This window comes from Cylas formicarius, unplaced genomic scaffold (assembly GCF_029955315.1).
Source record: "Cylas formicarius isolate icCylForm1 unplaced genomic scaffold, icCylForm1.1 PGA_scaffold_2__14_contigs__length_35257938, whole genome shotgun sequence".
NCBI lineage: Eukaryota > Metazoa > Arthropoda > Insecta > Coleoptera > Brentidae > Cylas > Cylas formicarius.
Window position 1 is genome coordinate 33,507,219 of NW_026844319.1, and position 24,736 is coordinate 33,531,954.

At 35.3% G+C, this 24,736-nt stretch overlaps 1 protein-coding gene across 1 annotated transcript in view; it reads right to left on the bottom strand.

Annotated features, from left to right (window-relative positions):
* LOC132697889 (discoidin domain-containing receptor tyrosine kinase B-like) overlaps window positions 1–24,736 on the bottom strand; it is a gene marked incomplete in the record, with an annotated part of 461,835 nt that overhangs the window by 350,440 nt on the left and 86,659 nt on the right. The window contains 1 exon segment of the mRNA XM_060663630.1: window positions 19,676–20,148. Coding sequence (XP_060519613.1) covers window positions 19,676–19,751 — 76 coding nt within the window.

Consider the following 24,736-nt stretch of genomic DNA (forward strand, 5'->3'; position numbering starts at 1 on the left):
TTTGCGAAGTAACGGGTTTATTTTATTAGTACCTTGTAGAATTAATTGTACTGTCCATTTCCTTCACCTTTTGCTGTTTGGCGAGTGCTTCTTAACAATTAAAATTCTTGTTTATTAGGTTCATATCGATTTTGCAATTTGAACACACGTTCTTTTGTAGACTCGGTTCCTTTAGTTTCGGACTTGTACTCCCCGGCCGATTGTGTTGCCGAACCATAAATATTTTATGCTGCAACGGTTGTATGCGTGGCCCCTTGTTCGCTTGGTTTTCTCTTAAGTGACACCTGTTTACTGAGAGATACTAATGCAAAAAACAGAGTATTAGTTGCGCATTAGAAGAAGTCATAACCATTACCATCTGTCACCCTATGAGACTAGGGACCACATTTGCTTTTCATTGCTTCGGTATTCCTTGGCGAGCCTAGTAAACATTGTTTTGTTTCTTAACCTATTCTTCCTCGATTTTCTGTGACTGGCCGTCCGGTCGCCACCATGGATAGCGTTCGGGTAATTCGATCTCGTTGACGCAACCTCGATTCTTTGGCACGGGCCATACGGCCATCACCACAGATATAGTTCGGTTGTTCTTTCTACTGGCGGCGTACCGTCGACTAGGTTGGCAAGAGTGGCGTTTTCCCTCTAATTTTTTGTGCCCGTTTAGCCTTTTAATAAAACTGGTTGTCTGAATCGTCCGGCATTTTGTACGCTAGCTTTTGAAGCTTGGGGTTGTGGCAGATTTTCTTTTGTGTGACCGATTTCTTTTTGAGCCGGTAGTGCTACCCCAATAAGAGGGGGATATGTGAATTGGTCACTAATTTATGATTTCCCATACTTTTGGATCTATTTGGAGTTTGGAATGGGAATCTTCCTCAACGAGGGATTTTGAAAAGAATTGTCATTGCCCCATATTTCCAGAAAACCCTCGAATCGAGGTAAGTTACCTTTTGGAACCATTTCGCTACCTAATCAGTGTTCCTCAATTTATGCCGATTTTATTTTAGGGTTTTTTTTTTCTAATTAGTATTGTACGTATTGTTGCTCCGTTTCCCGCAAACCTTCCACGTGGTTTCTTCTTTCACCGGAATACCAGACCAGACTTGGTGTCTTGCAGTGTATGCTGTCTCTTGGGTACATGTTTAGTTGTGGAGTTTCCCCTATCGAGCAGCAGGCTTTCCGGACGGACTTTGCTGGGTTAACTGAGACTGCCCACCTGCGGCTGTCCAATTGAGCCACCATTCCATCTTGCCTTGGTTCCCGGGATAGTGACAGACAGCTGTGTAACGTTCGGGACATCTTGAGGTTTGGGTAGCTTAAGTGGCCTGTTCTCTTCAAGAACGGTTTGCGGAACTTATAGCCTTAAATTATAGTGTCTTACATTCTTTTGCACCGCCAAAACTTGAAGGTGAGATTTGACACTCACACCTACCACCAGGTTGAAGGAAATAAATTATTGTTCGTGATTCACTTGTTTATTTCCTTTACGGGTTGGAACCTCGGGTTGATAAGTCTACCTTTTTCGAATCACGTGGCGCCTACCTACCACCTTCCGGGACTGACCGAGGTGCCCTTCGCCGCCTTCCAACCTGGCTTTGGTTTAGTATATATATTTTTTTTCTTTTCTACTTTATTAATTTTTCTCGGTTGTTAATGAGCTAGCCTAGGCATTGTCTTACCTCACTATTAAATTACGAATTTAATTAATTAATGCGTTTCTTTTTCACGACCCTGAGATGGAGAGGTAAGAAATTGTCGAGCCAACTGAACTTTCATGTTCCTTCAAGGGCTATAAGGGCGTCACCTGTATTTCGCCTAGTAACTCCAAGAACCAATTTTTTGATTAAAGGTGTTCTCAATCAGTTGATAAAATTATTTAATGACTTCTGTAATGATATTGACCTTTTTTTTGTCTTAGTGACTCGCAGTGTACCACGTTAATTAAACGCAAATTTGAAATATTATACTGGATTGTATGTTTCACTATTACTTTGCTACAGTGAATATAGTTGACTATTTATTATAGTTATATTATATCTGTTAAGCAATAAAGATGATGATGATGATTATTATTATTTATTTTTCTTTGCCCTTAGATACTCCGCATAAGGTCAATATTCGTAAGACATTCCCTTAAAAAAAAAAGATGAACATAAACCATTTTCAGGCGAATTTAGTTATTCAGAAACCAACAAAATGTTACTTCTCTCATTTTTTCATTCAAACACCCTGTATATTTTTGCATAGCCCTTTAAAAGACGATAACAACGAATACATTTTATTTTTAAATGGAACACCATACATATTTCATGTTATGACGAAGGTTCTTTTTCTGTTGATTTAAAAAATATATACCTAGTTGATATTTGGATAAGCCGTTCATGAATTATTTAAAATTTTGAATTAACTTTTAACTTCCCGGTTACTTCCATAAACCCCTGCGGGAGGGCACATAAATATAAAAAATAACCCTGAACATTGTTCCGAGATACGTTTTCAATTTATTCATTATATCAATTCCTAGGCAATATTAAGGCAATTAACCTTATTTCTAATATTGTTTTTATGAAATTGCTATATCGATGATTTATTTAAAATACTGTAAAAGTTAGAGATTATTTTATTTTTAAAACAGTAACATTTGACCAAAATAAAATCAATAATCGCATTAATTGTATCCCGAATTGGTTCTTATAATGCAAAAACTGCTATGGGCTTATTTTTGTATACTTTCAAAATGCCCCGCAAAAAGAAATCCAGTGGGTTTGAATCCGGGCTCCTTGTCGGCCAGAGAGTGTCATTTTGCCCAATCCATTTAAAAATTCAATATATGTGCGTTAGATGATAAGGCGCGTCATCTCGTTGTCAAATAAAATTTGGATATTTGGCCTAAAAAGTCTCTCTCGGAATACGGCACCACACCTTTATTCAATCTTTTATCTTGTTTATCTGTGTCGAATTCATAAAGTACATTTTCAGGGCTCCATTTTTTCGATTATGCGATGCGGCTGACGTAACTATCGGTGTACGATTAAATTAAAATTAATTAAATTAAATTAAAATTATTAAATGAAATAATATTTATTAATTTATTTGTTTGCAATTTCATAGAGACGCTTCCAGAATCAACCCAGAAAGCTAAGAAATTTAATTAATTGTGTGAGAATTGAGAAAAATCGTGTTTGATTTAAAAAAAATTTGTTTGATTTACAGAAATTGTTGTCTGAAAAAAAGTATTATTTTCTAAAATAAAATTACTTTCCAAAGCAGATAGATATATAATTATTTATATATATCGTTTGATTCGTCTTTTAAAGAGTATTAGTAAAATAGAAGTTCCATTTAAAAATATCTAACTTTATTTGACCACCCCGTATGTAATTAAGTGGCAATTGAAATATTACGAAAAAATTGAACATCATTTTACTGGAAACAACTTTTGTATTCAAACATTTTTTATAACACTCATAGATTCCGACCACCCTGTACATGCATAATGAATATGATTTTACATGTTTTCCTTCAATGTAATATTCGTTTTAACTCCCATATTATCTATTGGATTTTTCGTAATAAAGTATCATTTTTAATGAATTATTTTAATATATTGCCAAAAAATATCTCTTTAATAGTGACCTACAAAAACTTATAAAACTTAACTTAAACTTACTTTTTTTTTCAACTATAAGCTAAAGGTTCTAATCTAGGTGTTCAAACTAACGGGCGTAGATTTAAAATAAAATATTAAAATAAAATAAAAAAATTATCCCAAATAAAATTGCCTTTAAGATTCCGACCCTGCTGAGGATTCTGATTTTATATTTAACATTTAAAGATTATATTAAGATTTAAATATTTACAAAATCTAATATCTTTCATTGCATAGAGGATATATCAAATTTTAAAATCACATTTCTTCCATTTTTTCTCGTAGCTCAAAAACTGCTGACGACATTAAAAATCTGATTATACCGTTTTTGCGTATCATAGAAGTAGAAGTAGGGTGCACAAACAAAAATTTCAATGTTTTTTTATTAATCAAATGTGAAAATGTCGTTGTTTAGTGATATAGCATAGCATTAAATATAAAATTCCTTTTTTCTTTAAACGTTTTATAAATCGTCATTTAAAAAAAAAAATGTTTTGCAAATTTTATAGAATTACGGACTGTTTAAGCATACACTTCGTCTTTTGAAAGTTATCATTTGTTGCCAATAGAATTCAGAAAGAAACAAAAAAAGGGTGGGTTTGCATGGCACGTTCTATAGAAAGATTTACTCGTCGCATCGCGTGTCAAAACTCAAACCAAATCCAGACGAAATCGAATCGTGGCCCAAACAGAGCGAAAAACATGGATTTTTCCCGGCACAGGACAACCTTTAGTGTTGTCCCTTCCGCATGGCCAGTTTTATGTTGCCCCGTCGAATATAACGGCTATTGGATACTTCAATATTCGCTTCCGAAAGCACGTTAAACTTTATTATATCCCTACAGCCAGAAAAAGATAAAATACCACACAAAATCGATTTCAGGTTCTCGTAATTCTACCCGTTTGAAGAACCTAGATAATATTTTAAATAATAATAATTTATATCCAACAACATTAATTACTGCACAATGGACAGGACACAATGGTTCTTATAAATTTTACTACATAATTGGATACAAGTTACCTGGTAAAAGTTGATGGTAAATCTACTAAAGTTTCTGATACAAAAGTGCTTGATAATAAGCAACGAGCAGTTAGAAATATAAGTGCTTCGAGGTATCATCAACGTTAAGATTTTTTAAAAATTTTATATCTTTAAATTGTACCTGACATTAATATTTTCGAAATACAATTAACAGAAAATTTGAAAATTTTAATACTAGATATGGCAATAATTTAACACGGCTTGCACATAGACTAGGACAGCACTACATATGGGACCTCAATTAAAAAATGTTTCAAGCAGTAAAACTTTCAAAAAATTGCTTAGAGCCTTTTTAAAAGAAAAATGTATTTATAGTACCTATGAACATCTTAATATGTATTGTTAAATTTATTGATTTCCAGATCCGTCGGTCAAGTAATTATTGTACATTGTCGACTTAAAATTAAGCAATAATCCTAGGCCAATGGTAATTAGGAATCTCAATGCAAGGTTTATGAATTTGCTTATACGAACTTCATCTGCGTAAGCACTTTGCAATGAAGCTTATATATATATATCAGTAAACTTGTTTTGTAATCCTACCAAGTCTGATGTACTATACATCCAGTAAACTTAAATAAACTTAATAACCAACGACTTTAAAGTTATCGCCGAATTTCAAAGTAGCGACAAACTTTGATAAATATAAAAAATTGTACAAGTAATAACGATTTCCAAGTATCTCGCGCGTCCTGCATTATAGACAAAACCTGAAATTTTCTCTCTCCCTCAAATTTACGAAATTTTTTGGACTAAATTTTTACAAATTTTATAGTTTTTCATTAACGGCTAATAATTTAAAAACGAAAAGGGCAATTTCTAGGGTCTTTTAGATATTTTTACGAATAAACGACACACCCTGTACATAATTTAAAAAAAAAACGGAAACGGAGGTTATAGCCCTGGATCTTCGACGTTTCCTGGTCCAAGATTTTTCTAAAATAGTAAATGGTTTCCGAGAAAATAAGACTTTTCTGAAACCATGCAGTGCGCAGTAGTAATCAATGACGTCATCGCGTCTTGACGCCCCCCCGGAATAGTGATTTTCATATGGAGCAGCGTGTGTGATAGACGAAAACCACAAATACAAAAATTGTAGCTCTTTTTTTTTTATTTGCGGTTAATAATTTACTGAGGAAAAGAACAATTTTCAAAGTCTTTTAGATGTTTGCCTATAATTTAAAAACCCTGTTAATAATCGAAAAAATGCTTGAAATAAATGTTACGGCACTGGATCCTCCGCGTAGACCAGTTACAGAATTTTACCGATAGGGTGAATGGTTATAGAGAAAAACATGTTGTTCTGGAAGCCTAAAATAACCAAAAAAAAAATTTCAAAAAATTTTCAAAAATACTTTGCGGTACTTAACTGCGCTCGACTTTTAGAGATTAAATATGAGTCTGAACTGTTACTTCTCTGTCAAATCTGAAGTGGGTAGCTGCAAATTCAGAGCACCTATTACGTTTTTTATTGTTGCACGGAATGTCGAGAACACCCTGTAAAATCGGTGAAAACCTTAAATACAAAAGTTTTAGCTATGTATGCGAGCTTTATTGCCATGTAAAAGAAACAGTCCGATTTTCAATATTAGGGGGACCTATTTTTTATTTACTTTTTCTGATTTGCCTGGCACCCTGAACATTTTTGAAAAATTATAAGAATAGAAGTTTATGCGGCCAAATACTTCCCTACCCCCCGGAACCCCCAATTTCAATAGGTTACGTCAGGGGCCAAATGCTATTTACTTGCAAAATTTGAAGGCGATAGCGATGCCGCAAAAACAGTGGAAACTCGGGATAAAAGGATAGATTTTTATTGCTGAGATACGAATTTCGTTGCTAAGCGCGTATACTTTCGAAAAGTTCGATTTCATCGATTATTCAAAAGTAACAAGATGCTGAAAAAAGACGACTTGACTTAGATAGTCTTGACCAGAAAGCCCATTGAGTAAAAAATTTGTTCTTCTTTAAACATTCTGTACATTCCTAAAATTTAATTTAAATAAAAATGGTTCGAATCAAATCAAATTAACTTTAAAGTTGACCCAAATTTTCGTTGAGCGTGACGACATGCTTATAAGTCTGAGTGACCACGATTATCAGAAATAAAATTGGAAAACAAATTACGTAAGCACTTCGGGCAATAACTCTACCGAAAACTCGTCGAGCACCGGAAAGGTAGACGTTATCCGTTCCCGTCGGCGATTTTTAAAATTCAGAAAACGTCCGAGTCGGATCGATTTAAAATGGCCGCGCGCGTGTCCCCGAAACAAAAAAATATCCCATAAACCCGATAAATATGAGACGGGATCGGACGGGGCAACCTTATACCACCTGCTGCGATGACATGTAGCCCGCCTTTTAACGTTGAAATTATTGCACCGGAGTTTTTCGATGACGATAAAATCGGTAAATAAATGTCCCGATAAGAGGTTTGAATTGTTCATGAACGTCCGTCGCGCACACGAACTGCAAGAAACAATCGAACGTCGGCGGGAGAGAGTGGCGGAGATAAATATGGAGGAAAACAAGGTGAAATGAAAGTGAACCTTAGCCGCCTTGCATGTGCCTTAAGATAGAAATGAAATCTCTAATGGAGTGTGCTTAACCTTTGTCGTACCACAGTTAAAAATTAACGCAGAACACCATGTGGGGTAATATTATATTTATTGAAAAAGTTGAACAAAATAAACAATTCTCAAAAATGTTAAAAAAAAAGTTAGACTAATTCCTCTACTTATATTAATTCTTATCTGTTTCACACTATGGTCAATGCATGTAAATTTTTTGCAGTGGCAACAATGGTGCCTGGACTTGCGATCTTTCTTTCTATTGCACAAATAACATCGTCCAGAAACAGGTCGTCCAGGTTATTCGCAATTCATTTCATGGTGCTGTTTCAATTCTAGCACATATGATTTGACACTGTTGGGAATTCATGGTTCTGTTTTAAATCTTCTTATGACTGACAAAAGAAATTTTCTTCTGCTGTCTTCGCTTTTTGATTCTTTGGCTGGAAATTTTGTACTCCATAAAAGAAATGCATTTAGTGCCGCGACGTCTAATAGCTGTCCAAAAGTTGCCATCGACGAGCTGAATATTATTTTACCATTTTATCGGTAGTGTCTACAGCACCTTTTGTTTTATTATATTGAAGTATTATGTCAGGCTTGTACTTCACATTTTCTCTTCTTAGACAACATAAGGACAGCCTTTTTCTTGGACACAATAGGTTTATAAGGTTTTGGCAAGAGTTCTTCGGGAATTTAAGATTTATTTTTTCGTAATGTTCCGCAAAGAGTCATTGACAAACTTGTAAAGAAATTATCTGTGGTCATCCCATATTCGGTTACTAGATCTAAGGCGATTCTCTCGCCTTGATTCTTTTCTGCTGTATTATTAATTTTTCCCAAGTATTTATAGTGTACGAATTTTCACTATCTGCTGCGGCCCAAATTTTAACACCATATTTATCTGGTTTACTTTCCATATAAACTCTAAATGAACAACGACCTCTAAATCCAACTAGTTGCTCATCTACTGTAACATGGCTTCCGGGATTATAACACTTTTTGAAATTGTCCACAAACATGTTGGAAACTTCTTTTACCCGTGCAAGCTTTACAGTTTTCTTTCTGATTTCCCTTACATTTGGATAGTCAAAACAAAAAAAACTCGTCAACAATTGAAAACGTGAGCGAGACATAATTGCTTGAATAACAGATCTAGTGTAACCTCTCTTAGTACACCGCAACATTACTATCGGTTCTTTTGAAGCTTGAAGGGCAACTAACATGAAAATGAGGTCAATGTAGGGCTTTATTTCGACAGCATCTGTTGGTTTCCATATGCGTTGTAGAGGTTGTGTTTGATTTGGATGTTTTTCACTAATTAGACCACCAGCATTATTTATTCTATCATCTTCAGAATCTATCATTTCCGGAACATTTTCACTATTTTCTTCACTACCACAGAGTTCTATGTCAGCATCATCGAGATTGTCATTCAGTAATTGTCCTAACTCTAAATCGGTTAATGGTTTCGTTATGATTTCAAAAATGAAAAATGGCTGACAACAGCTGATATTTACCGTACTGCGCATGACCGTGACTAATCAAAAAGAGTATCTTGGCATACCATACTATACCCCACATTAAAAAATTTTTTTTGTTGACTTTTTTGATGCACGTCATAACTAAAATAAAGGGAAAATGAATCTGCAAATATTAAATGACTAAAGTTTTTAAAAAGTTATAAGAAAAATTGGGTTGTTGGGGTACATTTGTACCCCACAGGGTACGACGAAGGTTAATCACGTTTGACATTAAATTCCATATCTCGATCAGGGAGATTAGGACGTGAATCAAAAATGAGGCTTGCATTGACTTGGACGCCCAATGATATTGAGTAGGTATAAAACTGGTTGATCCTCAAACACCCTGTATATGCTTCAAACTTCAGCCTTAACGTGCTATAGTCTAGTAGTTGGATAGTAGTGTGATAAACTGCTTTGCCTTTTAATATTAATATTTATTTATAATTGTTAATTATCATTTAATTATGAATTGATATTACTGTCATTGTTGCTTCTTGTAATTATTCTCTTTTTCTAATTTGCCATTCGCAGATTTTTTAAAATTTTCTTATATTATTAATTTCCACTGCAGTCTTATCATGGGGGTCTCAACCCCGCTACTTATATTAATCAAACCATACATGCTTATCCCATTGCATGATGTTTCGAAACCCAAGGGGCTGATTTATTGTTTAAAATAAAGGGTAGTTTGTTATATAAATGTTGAGGCGATACAAATATGGAGGAAAATTTTTTTTATTGTTTTTTCTACATTCGTCTTGGGTCGGTTGTTTAGCTTATCTGAAATAACAGATGCGTCAGGGCATCCAGAATATTTGTAGATAATATTATAAATAGCCTGTGGACGTTTCTTTGAAAACTTTTCATTGTCTATCTAAAAAAAGAAAATTGATAGAACAAGAAAATATTGTGAAAGAGAACACACTTGCAGCACAGTTTTTTTCTAAACTGAGTGACAAGGAATTATCAAATTAAAAAAAAACTAATCACATAATTTTATTTTATTTTATGGTTTTTTCTTTGTCGTTTGTCTTTTGTCTTCGGCAATTTTTTCACAATCTAGAAATAAAATCTGAATCAATGCTTAACCAGATAAACAAATTTATCAGGTCGGTGTCTATTATTCAATAATTTAATTGTTTTGAGATTTGAAAATTTTTTATTTCTTAAGTTCGAACTGACACTGGCAATACTCCTTCCCACTTTGCGAAAAAAGATATCAAGTGTATTGATTTGGATATCGATTTGGAGGCATTTCTTCTGAAAAGTATATGCAGTATACAAATGAGAGCATCTGAGAACCACGATTATTATAATAAAACATTTATCCTTCTCCTTTCAGTAAAACATTTCCGGGATATTACCGCGCGGGTTTGAGAGCGATCGGATATTTTCGAAGATTTTACAGCAATTACAGCGATTCGTCAATTCTGACGATCACGTCAGTGAATGTATTCGTGTTGTTTTGCAAAAATGTACCCAAAAAGTAACGATCGTAGAAAAAGCATAGTATGCAACACGTCTGGTAAACTTTTTAAGTCACTCGTTTATTAAACACTCGCTCCGCTGCGCTCCGCGTGACTCGGATGCCATTTACTGCACTTTTTGCATAATATACGCACGTTGATTTTGATGAGTAAGCTTGTATCGCCGAATTTTTTTCTCAATATAAATTCTGGAGTACAACAGAAAAATAAATCAAATTTTCCATACACGTCCGCCTACCGAACCGTAGATTATTCGTGAAAACCGCATTATCAATTTTGGCGAATCCTAACGACATGTTCTGTGCGGTTCTGCACCGTGCAATTTTCGTGTTGACGGACGCATAAGCGTGATTTACAAACCCCGTTTTACTTCCAAGCGACGCTTCGCACCGCGGGAGGTGCGGAAGGGTGGAATCGCGCCAGCAAGACCTGTTGATATCGTCGGACTTTATGCTAATTCGTGTTAGTTTACGCTCCGACGAACGCCGCTGTGGCGCGCGAGCGAAAAGTGTCCCCGACGATTATGCAAATGAAAAGGAAAAAAAAAACGTTTGCTCGAGTAGAAATGTCCGAAAAGCAAGCCGAATCTCTGTCGGTAGACACCAATGGTGACCGTCGAAAGTTGACGAAGCCAAAAATTACTCTATAACTAAAGTCTGTTTATAAATAGTGCGGAGTAATAGAGCTGGAGCAACATTTCCTATGGGTGCCACACTGCCAATAGCGTATTAATAATTTTGGTTGCTGTTAATCTATTTATATATTTTCCTTAATTACACTTACACTCCTAACCATAAACGAATCGATACTCAAGGAATTAACCACAGAACACATCGTCGGTATACAAGAGAAAGTGGCCAAATCCAAAGTTTCTATAATTTAATTTGCAACAGTAAAATGTTTCTTCAATATTTCTTTAGAACGACGAAAGATAGAATCTTTCATCTTTGATTTGGGAGTTGATTTACGATCTCATAAAATTTGTCTACAACCCTACAACTGCACCCATGTAACCAACAGACCTGATATGAGAAAAGGTTGTTGAATGATGTTCCAGAAGGACCGGAAAGGGAAAAACGACTATAGCAATACAATTTTTTTATGGTAAAAAATGCAGCAAGTCCAGTAAAACCTCCCAAAAAAAAAGGGTTTCAAAATACTTGTTGATGACGAATCAAGCTCACTCTTTCTTTTCATGAAAATAAACTGACATCCTAGTCAAAGTTTTGTTGAAGGATGAATAACACGAGAGCATATTAATTACTTGCGAAAGTTTTTTTAAAAGATGTTCTAGAAAGAATGCAACGGGAAAGACGATTATAGGAATTTCAGTTATTGATGCAAAACGGCAGCAGGTCAAGTGGAAACTCCCAATAAAAGGTCTACAAAGAGGATCAATACGATTCAAAGAAAGTCACTTTTTATATTTAAGAAAACAAATTTTTGATGCAGCCTTCACAGCAATAAGACAGTATATTTAGAAACTGCAGAAAACTCTGAAGTCATTGTTTTAAAAGTATATGTTTTATATGAGAAACTGGTTCATGACATAAAATATACGATTCAAGGCAAAGTTCAAAACAATTACCGATCCTAGACAAAATTTTGTTGAAGTCTGGAAGGGAAGACAGTAGATTTAGTGTTAGAAAAAAACCTTAAAAGATACGGATTTTGCTTGGGAAAAGCAATACTTGATAATTACAGCTACTGAGAGCGATGAAATTATTGATTGGAGAAGAAAATGCATTAAATGTTAATGGAATTTAAATTCGAATGTTAAGGAATAAGGTAGAATCAAATCTTTCCAAGTTAGCTCTAGAGAGAGAGAGAGAGTGAGAGAGAGAGGGGGGGAGGGAGGCAGAGAGAGAGAGAGGCAGAGAGAGAGAGAGAGAGGCAGAGAGAGAGAGAGGCAGAGAAAGAGAGAGAGAGGCAGAGAGAGAGAGAGGCAGTGAGAGAGAGAGGCAGAGAGAGAGAGAGGCAGAGAGAGAGAGAGGCAGAGAGAGAGAGAGGCAGAGAGAGAGAGAGGCAGAGAGAGAGAAAGGCAGAGAGAGAGAGAGGCAGAGAGAGAGAGAGAGGCAGAGAGAGAGAGAGAGGCAGAGAGAGAGAGAGAGAGAGAGAGAGAGAGAGAGAGAGAGAGAGAGAGGCAGAGAGAGAGAGAGAGAGAGGCAGAGAGAGAGAGAGGCAGAGAGAGAGAGAGAGAGAGGCAGAGAGAGAGAGAGAGAGGCAGAGAGAGAGAGAGAGAGAGAGGCAGGGAGAGAGAGAGGCAGAGAGAGAGAGAGGCAGAGAGAGGGAGAGGCAGAGAGAGAGAGAGAGAGGGGGGGGGGGCAGAGAGAGAGAGAGAGAGGCAGAGAGGGGGGGGGGGGCAGAGAGAGAGAGAGAGAGAGAGGCAGAGAGAGGGGGGGGGGCAGAGAGAGAGAGAGAGAGAGAGGCAGAGAGAGGGGGGGGGCAGAGAGAGAGAGAGAGGCAGAGAGAGGGGGGGGGGGCAGAGAGAGAGAGAGAGAGAGAGGCAGAGAGAGAGAGAGAGAGAGAGAGAGAGAGAGAGAGAGAGAGACGAGAGAGAGAGAGAGAGAGAGAGAGAGAGAGAGACAGAGAGAGAGACAGAGAGAGAGACAGAGAGAGAGGCAGAGAGAGAGAGAGAGAGAGAGAGAGAGAGAGAGAGAGAGAGAGAGAGAGAGAGAGAGAAGAGCGAGAAAGAAGAGAGGGAGGGAGAGAAAGAGAGGGAGAAAGAAGAGAGGGCTGGAGAGAGGGGGGAGAGGGGGGCAAAAAGTTTGAACATAACAAAGTAACAAATACACATGCTATCATTTTGCCACCAGCCTTTCTGAACTGTAAACACGAGCCAAACAACATCATCATCCGCGCCATAATAAATCCCGAAATGAGAAATATATTTTATACCTATACGGGTATATTCCGTAGAAATATTTGAGCAAAATATAAGAAACAGCAGCGTCTCGTCGTACTGAGGGAAAATATTTGCACCTTATAATGTAGATCTCCGGCTGCATTGAAATCGTCCGAGATCGTGAGAATATTTTCGCAGCGACAGAGCTTTGCTCCGGGAATTCTCAATGTTATGAGAAATATTTTCGCTTAAATGGGAGATTTTCGTGTAGAGCCTTCGCATTCTACTCCGAACATAAAATTTTGATTCTCTCGCGCTGTATTGATTCCGCGCTACGTGCCCGTAATCCGGCAAACGGTTCGTTCGACTATCGTTATAAGGACGGAAAAATGCATCCGGAAAGTTATTGGACTTTTATTGTCTAATATACCAGCGCGGGCTTTAGGTGCGGTTCAAGTTTATCGAAAAGCTACGGATTTGTACCCGATTTTTGGTTCTTTTAAAGTGCCAGATCATAATGTTTTAAATGCATTTTCCTATTTAGAGTTCCATTTAAATCACTCTACGCATTCACCGCAAGGTTGGGTAAAAACTAACGACTGCCTCTTGAATATAAAAATCTACTTGTACTCAAGTGTCTCTTTTTGGACTTTTTCCAGTAGATCAGTAGTATGTCTTGTGTAGGTCTTGCTGGTTTTAAGAAACATTCTTCTTGTAATACTGTATAACGTTTTTTTGGGGTGTTAACCTTCTTCTGTTGACTTGCAGTTGCATAGTGTTGGATGTGTCTCGGATGACTGATAAAACTAAAATTCTTGCATGTAAAATCCGAGAGTCTACAGAAATCTATAAACAACCTAACAATCTTAATCGCGAATCAGGTCTCCACCTGTCACCAATTTGGTTAATTTGTGAGGTGAGCTTCCTAAAGCAGGCCATGTAAATAATGTAATTAATACAATATTTCAGCTACAACGGTGGTTGCGAATGTAGCCTTATCTGCTCTTTGCTAATTAGGAACGACAAATGGAGGTTAAATTATTTTAAAAAAAATCCTTAATTTTTCAATTTGCCATTCAAATTTTTCCTCCCCCGGCCGCTAGATCCCCCCCCCCCCCAAGACGCATAATTTATTGCGAAATAGGCGAAGTAAAAAAAAAAACGAATCCCAAAATCCCAGGAAATTAAACGAGGCAATTGTTCCTTAAAACAAGCGGAATTATATTATTGAATATTCATCGGGATCTCGAGCAAAATTCTAAATCAAACGGTTTAACGCCCCCTTTCAGGAATCTGAAATGAAGAGCCCCCGAGGGCGGGGAAATAATTAAGAAAAAAATTAAATATTCGCCGTTCGCGGCGAACGGAGGAAAAAGGAAAGGCTTCTCGTTAAGGGCTCTCGACACCTGACGTTCCGGGAGACCATACCCAATTTTTTTTAATAACCTTCACCAAAAAACTCATTTTGTATAGTTCAAATTGGGGGAATTAGCAATTGGCCTGTTGATCACTGCGACCCAAAGGCAATCTATTGTGACTGTTTCCATAGCTAGAGAGCTTTATCCAAGTTCCTCTGTGTTCCGCATATTCGATAGTAGCTCGTTAGTGTAACTCGTTTCTTTCTCTTTTTGGAAGAGTTTGCGATAAATCTGTTTTTGCTCCTTGTACACTTTCTGCATATATACATTTTTTAATTAAATGGAGGGAAATGAACTGACCACGATGGTAGTTGTTTCTTAAATAATTTTCAGAAAAAAGTTATGCAGTGGCCTGAAAATATGTAATATTTAATTGTTTATTTAGAAATTTCTGTCTTTTGCAATTTTTTCATAACACATACTGGTTTGAAAGAAAAAAATAAAAGGTGACATAAGGAGTTGCGGAAATATAAAAAAAGAATCCACAACCCAATTAATCCTTCAAAAGCGGGTAATTTATTTATGCATTTTATTTATTTAGACTGACATTAAGAAATAGAACAGATTGCCTTAAACAGAATCACAAATCCTCAAAAAAATATTATATATAACACGACTTAATGAAATTTGAAATAGTCATTGTCACAATCCGTTAAAACTTAGTTTCTATTAAAAGAGCTTATTATCCAACTGCTACGGTGATGGCCCACGAGGAATATTCAAATACTTTCAAATATGAATACGAGCTTTTCGTCGTTTTGAGAGTAATAATTTTTGAGAATTTGTGATTCTCCTTAGCGCAATCTGTTCTATTTTGCAATATCAGTGTAAATAAATAAAATACAGGGCAAATAAAAGAAATGTTCCAGGCAAAGTTCCATATAGTGACAGATTTCTGAAATAATTTAATTTTGCAACTATGAACAGCTTATTTCGTTGAGAATTAAGCGAAAAATATTATGATTTGGAATTTTTGTTACATTACTTAGTTTCGGAACACAGTGTATATCGTAAGAGTGTATAAAAAACACTACAGTGTGCAATTTGAAATCAAACTTTGCCCCCTAATTATATAGTGCTGGTTAATTGCATCTCCCGGTATTTATGGGTTGTTTGCCGTAGAAATCATCCGGCACCGTGGGAAATAGTCATCCGGATTTTACACCGGGCTGCAGCTGCTGCGGTTTCCAGCGTGCTGATTCGGACGGATGGGTTTCTTTCCTCTCTCTCCACGTTTCTCCATTTGTTCGGTCACGCAAAAACCCCCCTTCCGCGTAATTTTATTTTGGAGTTTTGCCATTGTGGGGAGAAGTACACGACATCGGGCCGAGTAAAAGATCCTCAGATTTTTCTTTTCATTGTTAAACGGAAGATAGGAACCAAAACGATTGTTTGCTTATACGAGTATTTTCGGTCGTCTTGTTTTTTTTATTACATAACTCGTCCAAGGATAATAAACCACACTTTGTATAATATACGCTGAGGTGGGGCTGCTTTTATAATAATAATAATAATTATTATTATGTTTTTATTTTCGAACATAAATTTTACAAATGACGGGCGAGAAAGAAGTAAATAAATTTTCAAAAAATGGTTCAGATGAGAAACTCACAGGAGTAGCTCGCTGATCCACTTAACCAAGTCCGAAATTAATTAATTTATAAACTTATCCTAGGCCAAGAAGTGTACCTAAAATATATTTAAAAAAAAAAAAACTTTAAGTGATATAAGCAAGTAATTTAGAAAAACTAATATAAATAAATAAATTAATTAATAATAAGCTCTATATATCGCAGAAAACAAACTAGAAACTATGCATGTATGCGTTCCCAAATATTATTTTTATATATATTTATATTTATGTTACAATTTATATTTGTCGTTAAAAAGTCGGGCAATGTTAAAGGTAAAAAAAACTATGCTCACCTATGAAATGGTGAAGTGATCTTCCCCCTAAACCTGATATTTAAATTATTCCCATGCGTTCTGAACACAATGCGTCTCTATAAGTACGTAGGGAAGTTTATAATTTTATAAAAAAAGCAGGCAGAATGTAGTTCTCTCCTCCTCTCCATGCCAAGCCACCCTGTTTCAAAGGGTTTGTGTGAAATTGACTGGTACTTCCTTATTCCATGAATAAGTCTAAGACATGAAATTTTCTTTTATCAGAACTGTTTATACTGTTTGTGTAAACAACATCACAGTAATTGAATAAAGGTAGTTCGAAGGAGTCTTTACCTTTTTTGATATTAAGTGACGATTACTATATATATGTTTTATTGGGACATAAGTTCTTCGACCACGAGTATTTATATGTGCGGTAAATCTAAAAGAACCATCAAATACTAACCCTTCAAAAAGAATAAATAATATATGGGAGACAATACCCACTTAAAGGCATTAAAAATTGCCCACAAAGATCTCACAAACGAGTTGAAACCAATAAATGAAAAATACACCACAACAACCAAAATTATGTTCATTTTGTTAATATAAAATTTGTTTTTATTTTTTATTTAGTGGTAATAATTTATTTGGATTTTTAACATATCTTTTTTTACTCCTCTTTATAACCCGACGAACGTAAACGAGAAAACGTAACAAAAAACAAAAACAAAAAATATTTTCTTGTATAATTATGAAACGGTCCCCATTGCAAGTTTACCAAATACCAAATAACACACAAGACGTTCATAAACTTCTTCATTTTTTCACACCGTGTTGTTTATAAAACTTATTGCATAATACATTAAAATGTAATATATTCTATTAAATTTTCTTCCCTTAGGTGTTATTATAGTTGAACATATTACTATTATTTTCTTGGTTCATTTTTACCTTTTCCAGGAATGAAATGATTAACAAAACGACGCAAGTGATGTTATTTGTTATTTTTATATCAAAATCATTTTTAGGTCAACTATGTCATCAACTTAACCTAATTACGCTTCGAAAGTACAGTTTTATTTTTCTGATTCTATTTTATGTGAGCTGCTATAAAAGTCAGCATTGCTTTCAAAAATGAGCAAATCGAGTCCTTCTTCTTCTGGTTCCCAGAGAATGTTAGTTGGCCGTCATTCCCATATTTACAAACCAATTTCTGATGTTTTTGAGATGTTTTGAATTCAGCCTATGATTCGTAACAACTTTCGATGGTAAAATTGTTCAACCAACTTTGAGAATCTTGTAACCTATTTAATAAATTGATAATTTAATAAATAAATTTAAAAAAAGTAAATGATTTTGAAAATATCATTGAAAATTTATACATATAAATTTATATTTATAAATTTATATTTATAAATTTATATTTATAAATTTATATTTTTAAATTTATATTTATAAATTTATATTTATAAATTTAAATTTATATTTATAAATTTAAATTGTTTAGTTTTTCTCCACACACTATTAATGCCAGAACACGAGGACGATGAAAAAATAAAACGGCGATTCTTGATCCGGTCTGAATAATACAATCCGATTCGATGATTAAAGAAAATTGAGGGGAAAATATCTTTTCAAAAAAAATATATTTTCGGTCAACCGACCTCCGGGATTATCCGGGCAGTTCTCTTTATCGTCGCACACCGGCGGAAAAGGGAGTTATCGCCTGGCGGCCGCAACTTTCACCCGCAACTTATAAAAAATTCATACGTCGCTCTAACAGGATAAAGTGAAAAGTTCTCATCCAAACAAAACTTTAAATTCCACTTTTCCAATGAGAAATTTCAAATATACCCGAAGTATTGTCCACGCTTTGCAGTTTGCTGGAGCGTGGAAAATACCTACCCGTTCTGAGAAAGGAGAACCTCCGAAATCGAACATACAAAGGGAGATACTCAAAAAAAAAAGATAGATGGAAACGAACCGTCGACTTTCCTGTCCGAAAACTTGGAAATAGTTAAAATTCCGAATGGAAATAACACGTCGCCATTGTCGGTGTTGCGCTGAATATGTGCAGAAAATTTATTGCGTTTCTAGACCTACGTGCGGGAAATATTGGATTCCAAGTAGTGGTTTATGCGACGTGGAAATATTTAAAGCGAGAATTACGAAATGCCGCACAAACTTTTTGATTAAATTCACAACCCTCAAGCAATAAACATCGAGTCCGGCACTGGTATAATAAAAACCTGTCAAGCTCTGCAGAAGCCAACAGGATGATTGGCGAAACGTCAGCAATTTCGACTAAGCAAAAACCGACGCAGGAGGAATCCAGAAGTTCTGTAAAAACCATTACAGTAGGCTGTGGAAGTTTCTTTGAAAAAAAAAAAATTTGAACACAAGATAAACATAAACACTTATTTGAATGTTTTCTATTCGGTTATGTATTTAAAATATATTGGACTTCATGGCAAATAGGCGTATTCGAAATGAAATCATGGACTTGAGAAATATAAAATTTCTAGAAGCTCGCATAAATGGTGAGTTTCTAGAAATTATGAGCATAAGCCCTAATGTCAGTCCATTTCTCATTTTAAATGCTAATATTAATAATAACGTTTATTAATGAAAAACACATGATTATTTATGGCTGGATATTATGGAAAGGTAAGTTAAGTAAGTAAGTTAATTTGTTACAGTTATTCAAGAATTAAACAGAAACAGAAGAATCACATAAGAGGATGGCATATGGACAACATTATAGGAAATCATATTGCCGATCCTGAGGGCAATCTGCAAAGGCTACTTCATCTTTTTAATCAAAAACCTAAGCGAATAAATATGATAGATAGACATCTAAATACCTGATAAGATATAATGGATACAACAATCGTTGAACAGGTCAGTACAAGCACAAATGATGAAAGCTTCTTTTATTTAATATTATATTTGATCACTGACAGCAAAGCAAAGATAATATAAAGGCGCAGCCAGATCTATATTAACCTATGCGTCAGAGGCAAGGTCATGAAAATGAGGAAAGTATGAGGAATTTTTCAAACTGCAAACCAGCCCTTATTGAGCATCAAATTGCGCAACTTTGCTTCCATTTCACGTGCCATAAAGTAAATTTAACTATTTTATAAAACCTCTTATCGAAATACCTGTTGTCTTATCAGTATATATAAAAACAACGAATCACAGAGTTCCATTCCGTTACTACATGTTCTCTTTCAAAAGTAATTGAGACTCACCGTTATCTACGTTGTAGGCCATCATCCCGTTTCCGAGCGACCCCAAAATGGTCACGATTACAATAAACACCAACATGTCTGTCCACTACTACAACTGTACCCGCTGCGCACTACCGAATAACGAACATAACTTCAGCTCTCGCCACCAAAAATCGTGACGTTAGGTGCTCCCGTCTATCGTACCGACCATTCTAATAACCGTGCCACCCGCAGCCACCTAGATTTGATAAGACCGCGTCAGGACGCGTCGCCCGCCTAAGGTGACTGGATCCGAGTTATTCCTTAGTCTTTGAGCCGCTTCTGCAAACGTCCATCTCGACAGGGCGATTTTTGCAGAGTCGTCCTGGCTTCACGTGTACGATAAAGGAGTATTCGTGATGAGAAATTTTAATCAAACGGCCGATATGAAGGCGCTCTCCGGTCGCGATAGGATCTGACGTCGTCAGATCGCTTTTTAACGTGGGAGATTCGATCTGAAACAAAGGGGAAACGTTTAAGCACAGTTTTAGATAGACAGAATTGGATCCCTTCGCTGTTTTATTGCACTTTTGATTATTATGGGCGATTTTTCGCAATAGAGAATCGCGGCTTATCGTTGCGGTTGTTGTGCCCATATTTATGGGAGAAATATGTCCTGTTTGGATAAATCCCTTTTAAAATATTGTTTTATACGCAGAATATTTATTAAGTCTTTCTGACGAAATAAAAAAAAATGTTTTTCATGTTTTTTCATCATTGAAAAAAGGCTTAGTAAAAAAACTGTTCTTCAGAGAACCTTAATCGACTTCATAGAGCGAGAACTTAATTTTGCTAACACTACACTGCCCTGTAATTCCTACTATACTTATAACACCTTGGAATGTTGTTCCACTATTTGCACCTCATTTTTTTTTAACCAAAATGCATAAAACATAAGGCATTCATCCAAACTGCTATAAACCCTTAGATAGGTAGATAGATAGTTTTATTCACAAAGCCCAGTATGTATACAGTGGATGTTTCGTCAGGAAACGAGTACATTATAGAGTAGTATAAAGATACATCATGAATTATGTATATAAATAATACGATAACAGTACAGTATAGAACAGTTACAAACGGATATACAAACAGTACAAACATATGTAGAGAATATATCACTAAATTCATCAGGGCACTCCTGTAATATATGTTTCAAATTGTAGATAATGATTTTATACTTCTAGGAAGCAAATTATAGTAATAAGGTCCTGCGTAATTTAGCGACTTTTTGTAGAACATGTGGTTCAGTATTGGCTTTAGAAGGTGTTCTCTGTTTCGGGTGTTATAACCGTGGACATCCGTGTGTTTCTTGTGAGAGCCTTTATTTTTATGAACGATGATGCAATATGCAAGGCACTGTTAGTATTTTATTCTTTATAAATATAGCTTTGCGGGATAGCCTCGGGGGCAGTCTGAAAATCAACCTAAGTATCCTTTTTTGCTGAATGAACACCCTCTCCGCATCACTCGCTTGTCCCCAGTTTACGATATTATATGAAATAGACGAGTATGCTGAGGCGTAATAGAAAGTCAACAAGGATCTTTCAAAGAAAGAATCTCTGATTGTTAACATTGCAAGAAACGTTTTGTTTAGGAAGGCATCGATGTAAGATCCGAGAAACTTTGTTGTGTGGTTTAATTCCACGCGTGAACCCGCAAAGCTGAACGCTAGGTTAGTCAGAGGTTTAACATACTGACCAGTGAATTCGGTCGCAACTGCAAATTTATGATCAACTGATTTTGTTTGCAAAAATCAACAAACTGTGCCACAACACCAGAGAACCTATTGATCAGCTCCGGAGCTTCCCTTCCGGAGACGAAGATGGATGTGTCATCCGCGTACATAAAAACGCGGCAGTTGCTGTTGAGGAACTCAGGAAGGATATTCACATACAGAAGAAAACGTAGTGGACCTTAGAAATTATTTTTTTGGACCAGCTATTTTACGGAAAAACCAGTAATTTTTTTTTACAATAATTTTGACTTTTTGACAATTGACAACCAACAAACCAAAAAAACTTTATATTTTTTGAGAAAGCAAACTAATTATATTTTTACGTCATTTGGCGAGGCGCTATTTCGGGTAAGTTTGAAAAATCGGAGGAATTTCGAATACGTGTGGAATTTTATCTTTGACACTGTGACCGCACTTTTCGCGGTTTTCGATAGAAAACAATGCGGACAGTTTAAATTTCCATCGAACGAGTCTCGTTAAATTAAAACGATAGCAGCGAAAATGTAAAAAAATGACGTAACTTAATCTCCGGTGTGTATACGTTCGGGAATCGGCGAAAAACGAAAAAAAAACAAACGTTACGAAAACTAGAAACACACACCACCGGAAAAAAGTCCAAATACGCTATTAGTTCCGGGCAGAATGATGATTTATTATTCGATCCGGAATGTGCGCCAGACTATGCACAACGTTGATGGAATCAAATGAACATCGTTTTTTTTTACCCCCCCCCCCCTCCTTCCACACTTTTTGAAACTCCCGTACGCACGGTGTATTATTTACCGGAATTATTTTTATTCGCTTACCGGAAATAAATGGCGGGCACATTTTCGGTCGGGTTTTATGTCTACCCGAAACACCGACAGCATTTTTTGTAGAATTTGACTTTGATATTAACAACGATGGGCGGCTTGCGCTAAATATAAATCAAGCTCCACGGTGAAGGTTTTTGGGATTAACAGCACTGGAAACACGTTCCTCTCCAAATTTTTGGTTTAGTTACGCATCTACTATTAAGAAAATGCAAAATTAATTCTCCAATAATAGATAATTTATTTCATTTTAGTACCAAATAAATACCTTCCTTAGATCCTTAGATATACTGTCTTTGGGTATAATGAGATGGCCGCTTTTATCAAATCATAATTAAAACGAATTATATATTGGTAGGAAATTTTAACAATTGTAAGTGTATGAAGAATTTACCAAAATTTATTTTTTCCTTATTATAATTATAAATTCTATTTTTTGTACACTTATATATTTATATATTGAAAGCGCTATTTTTTGATAATTCTATTTATTTAGCCCAAAGCCAGAGCTTCCGAAAATCTTTTAAATACCAATAACAAATCTTTTGATCAATAGAAAAATGGTTACTAATCAATAACGTTTTTTTTAGTACGTTTTAATAAATTATTATATATAACATTATAAATAGGGAAGAGTGGGGCACGACGGCCAGAAGCTTCGCCAAAATTTGGTTAAAAACCAGAGAAAATAATAACTGACGAAATAACCAGCAGCAAAAAATTTCCGGATAAGATTTTTTGGGTATGAAAACTCCTTTCATCAATTTCTACACTTTTATGCATTTTTTTGTTAATTAAGTGCTCATTCTTATCGAGAGAAGCTCATATAGGATATTTTTGAAAACCTGAAAAACGGAATTATAGGGTGTGAAAAAAAATTTTTTTTTATAGCTGGTGAATTAACTTTAAATTTTAGTACATTTATTACTAACGTTGTTTTGTATTTTTCGATTGCTTTTCGAAAGCTTTCTGTTTTAAAGTTTTTTTTTAAATATTATAAGCTCACAATTAAATACATATAAAAAAATTAAAAATTACCACAATAAAATTATGAACCCTTTTTAAATAATTTGCTTTGACGACTCAAACGTAAACTAAAATTAATGGGCAACGACAGTGCACGGACAACCTTGTTTGGGGTGCAACAAGATTGTATGTTTTGAAGCGCTTTAACGGTCCTTAATTGAAAGCTTTTAAAATTAGCAAAAAATTGAGAGATAATTTCTTCAGGCAACTAGAGCCGATTAGTATTAAGGGTTGTAGGTCAAATTTCGCATAAAATTCTAAGCGTAAGCAATAAGTCCAGTAAATTTAAAGTTACTCATCAAACTAGAGAAATAGTTATTAAGGAAAATTCATTAATATAAATACAAATAATAATAAAATATATTATATACAATTTGAGTTATATATTTGTAATAAACTGTTGAGGAATATTCTAGAATCAAATAAAAAATAAAACCGTATATAATAACTACTTTGTGCACTTCGTACAATAGACTCGATATGAGTTTAATATGATCACTGGCTTTAATAATATAACATTTTTACAGCTTTCTTGTAAATAATATAAAGCTATATTTATCCAAGTTAAACAATAGTCCATGAGATGGGCAGAAGCTGGAAAATCTTGACGGTCATAATTTGATTATCTAATTTTTTTTTTAATTTAATTTTAAGTGATCAGAACTGTAAAAACACTAAGACACTAACCAGAAGGGGATTTAAGCATTATAGAATTTCTTATTTTAAAAAACTAGAGTACAGAATAGTATAATATGCAATAAGTGCGGTAAACGGCATTGAGTGAGTGTTTAATAAACCAATGACTTAAAAAGTTTACCGAACGTGTTGCATTGGCAAAACAACACGAATACATTCACTGACATGGCCGTCAGAATTGACAAGCGTGGGAAATATCTCCGAAAACATCCGATTGCTCCCAAACCCGTGCGGTAAAATCCCGGAAATGTCCGAAGTGGCTCGGATCCGTGGGAAACGAAACTGACGTGGTAAAGTGACGCTTCCCGCACGCTAGATCGGTGTATAATTAGGTATTTTGCAGACGGGAGTAGAAAAAAATCTTGGACAAACCGGTGACACATCTCACCTCACGGTACATCATCGGTTTGAAGAATCTATGCGAGATTAAGGAATAAAGAAGCAATGAAATTGTCTTATAATTATTAACCATATTTTCGAACCTGATTTATACTTTCGAGGACGTTGGAAAGTTGCATATAGAACGAGAATAATTGAGAGTATGTTGAATGGGAAACATAATGAAAGACATGAACAGCCGACTAAGAAAGGTTCCACCAAAAAATGTGAAAACTATAGAACAATCCCTTTGATATCGCACGCCAGCAAAATTCTCTATAAGATTAACCGAATAAAAATAATAAGAAATACCACCTGAGCAAGGCTTTGTTAAAGGAAGAGGACCAAATGTTCAATATTAGACAATTAATAGAAATATCAATAAAAATCAAT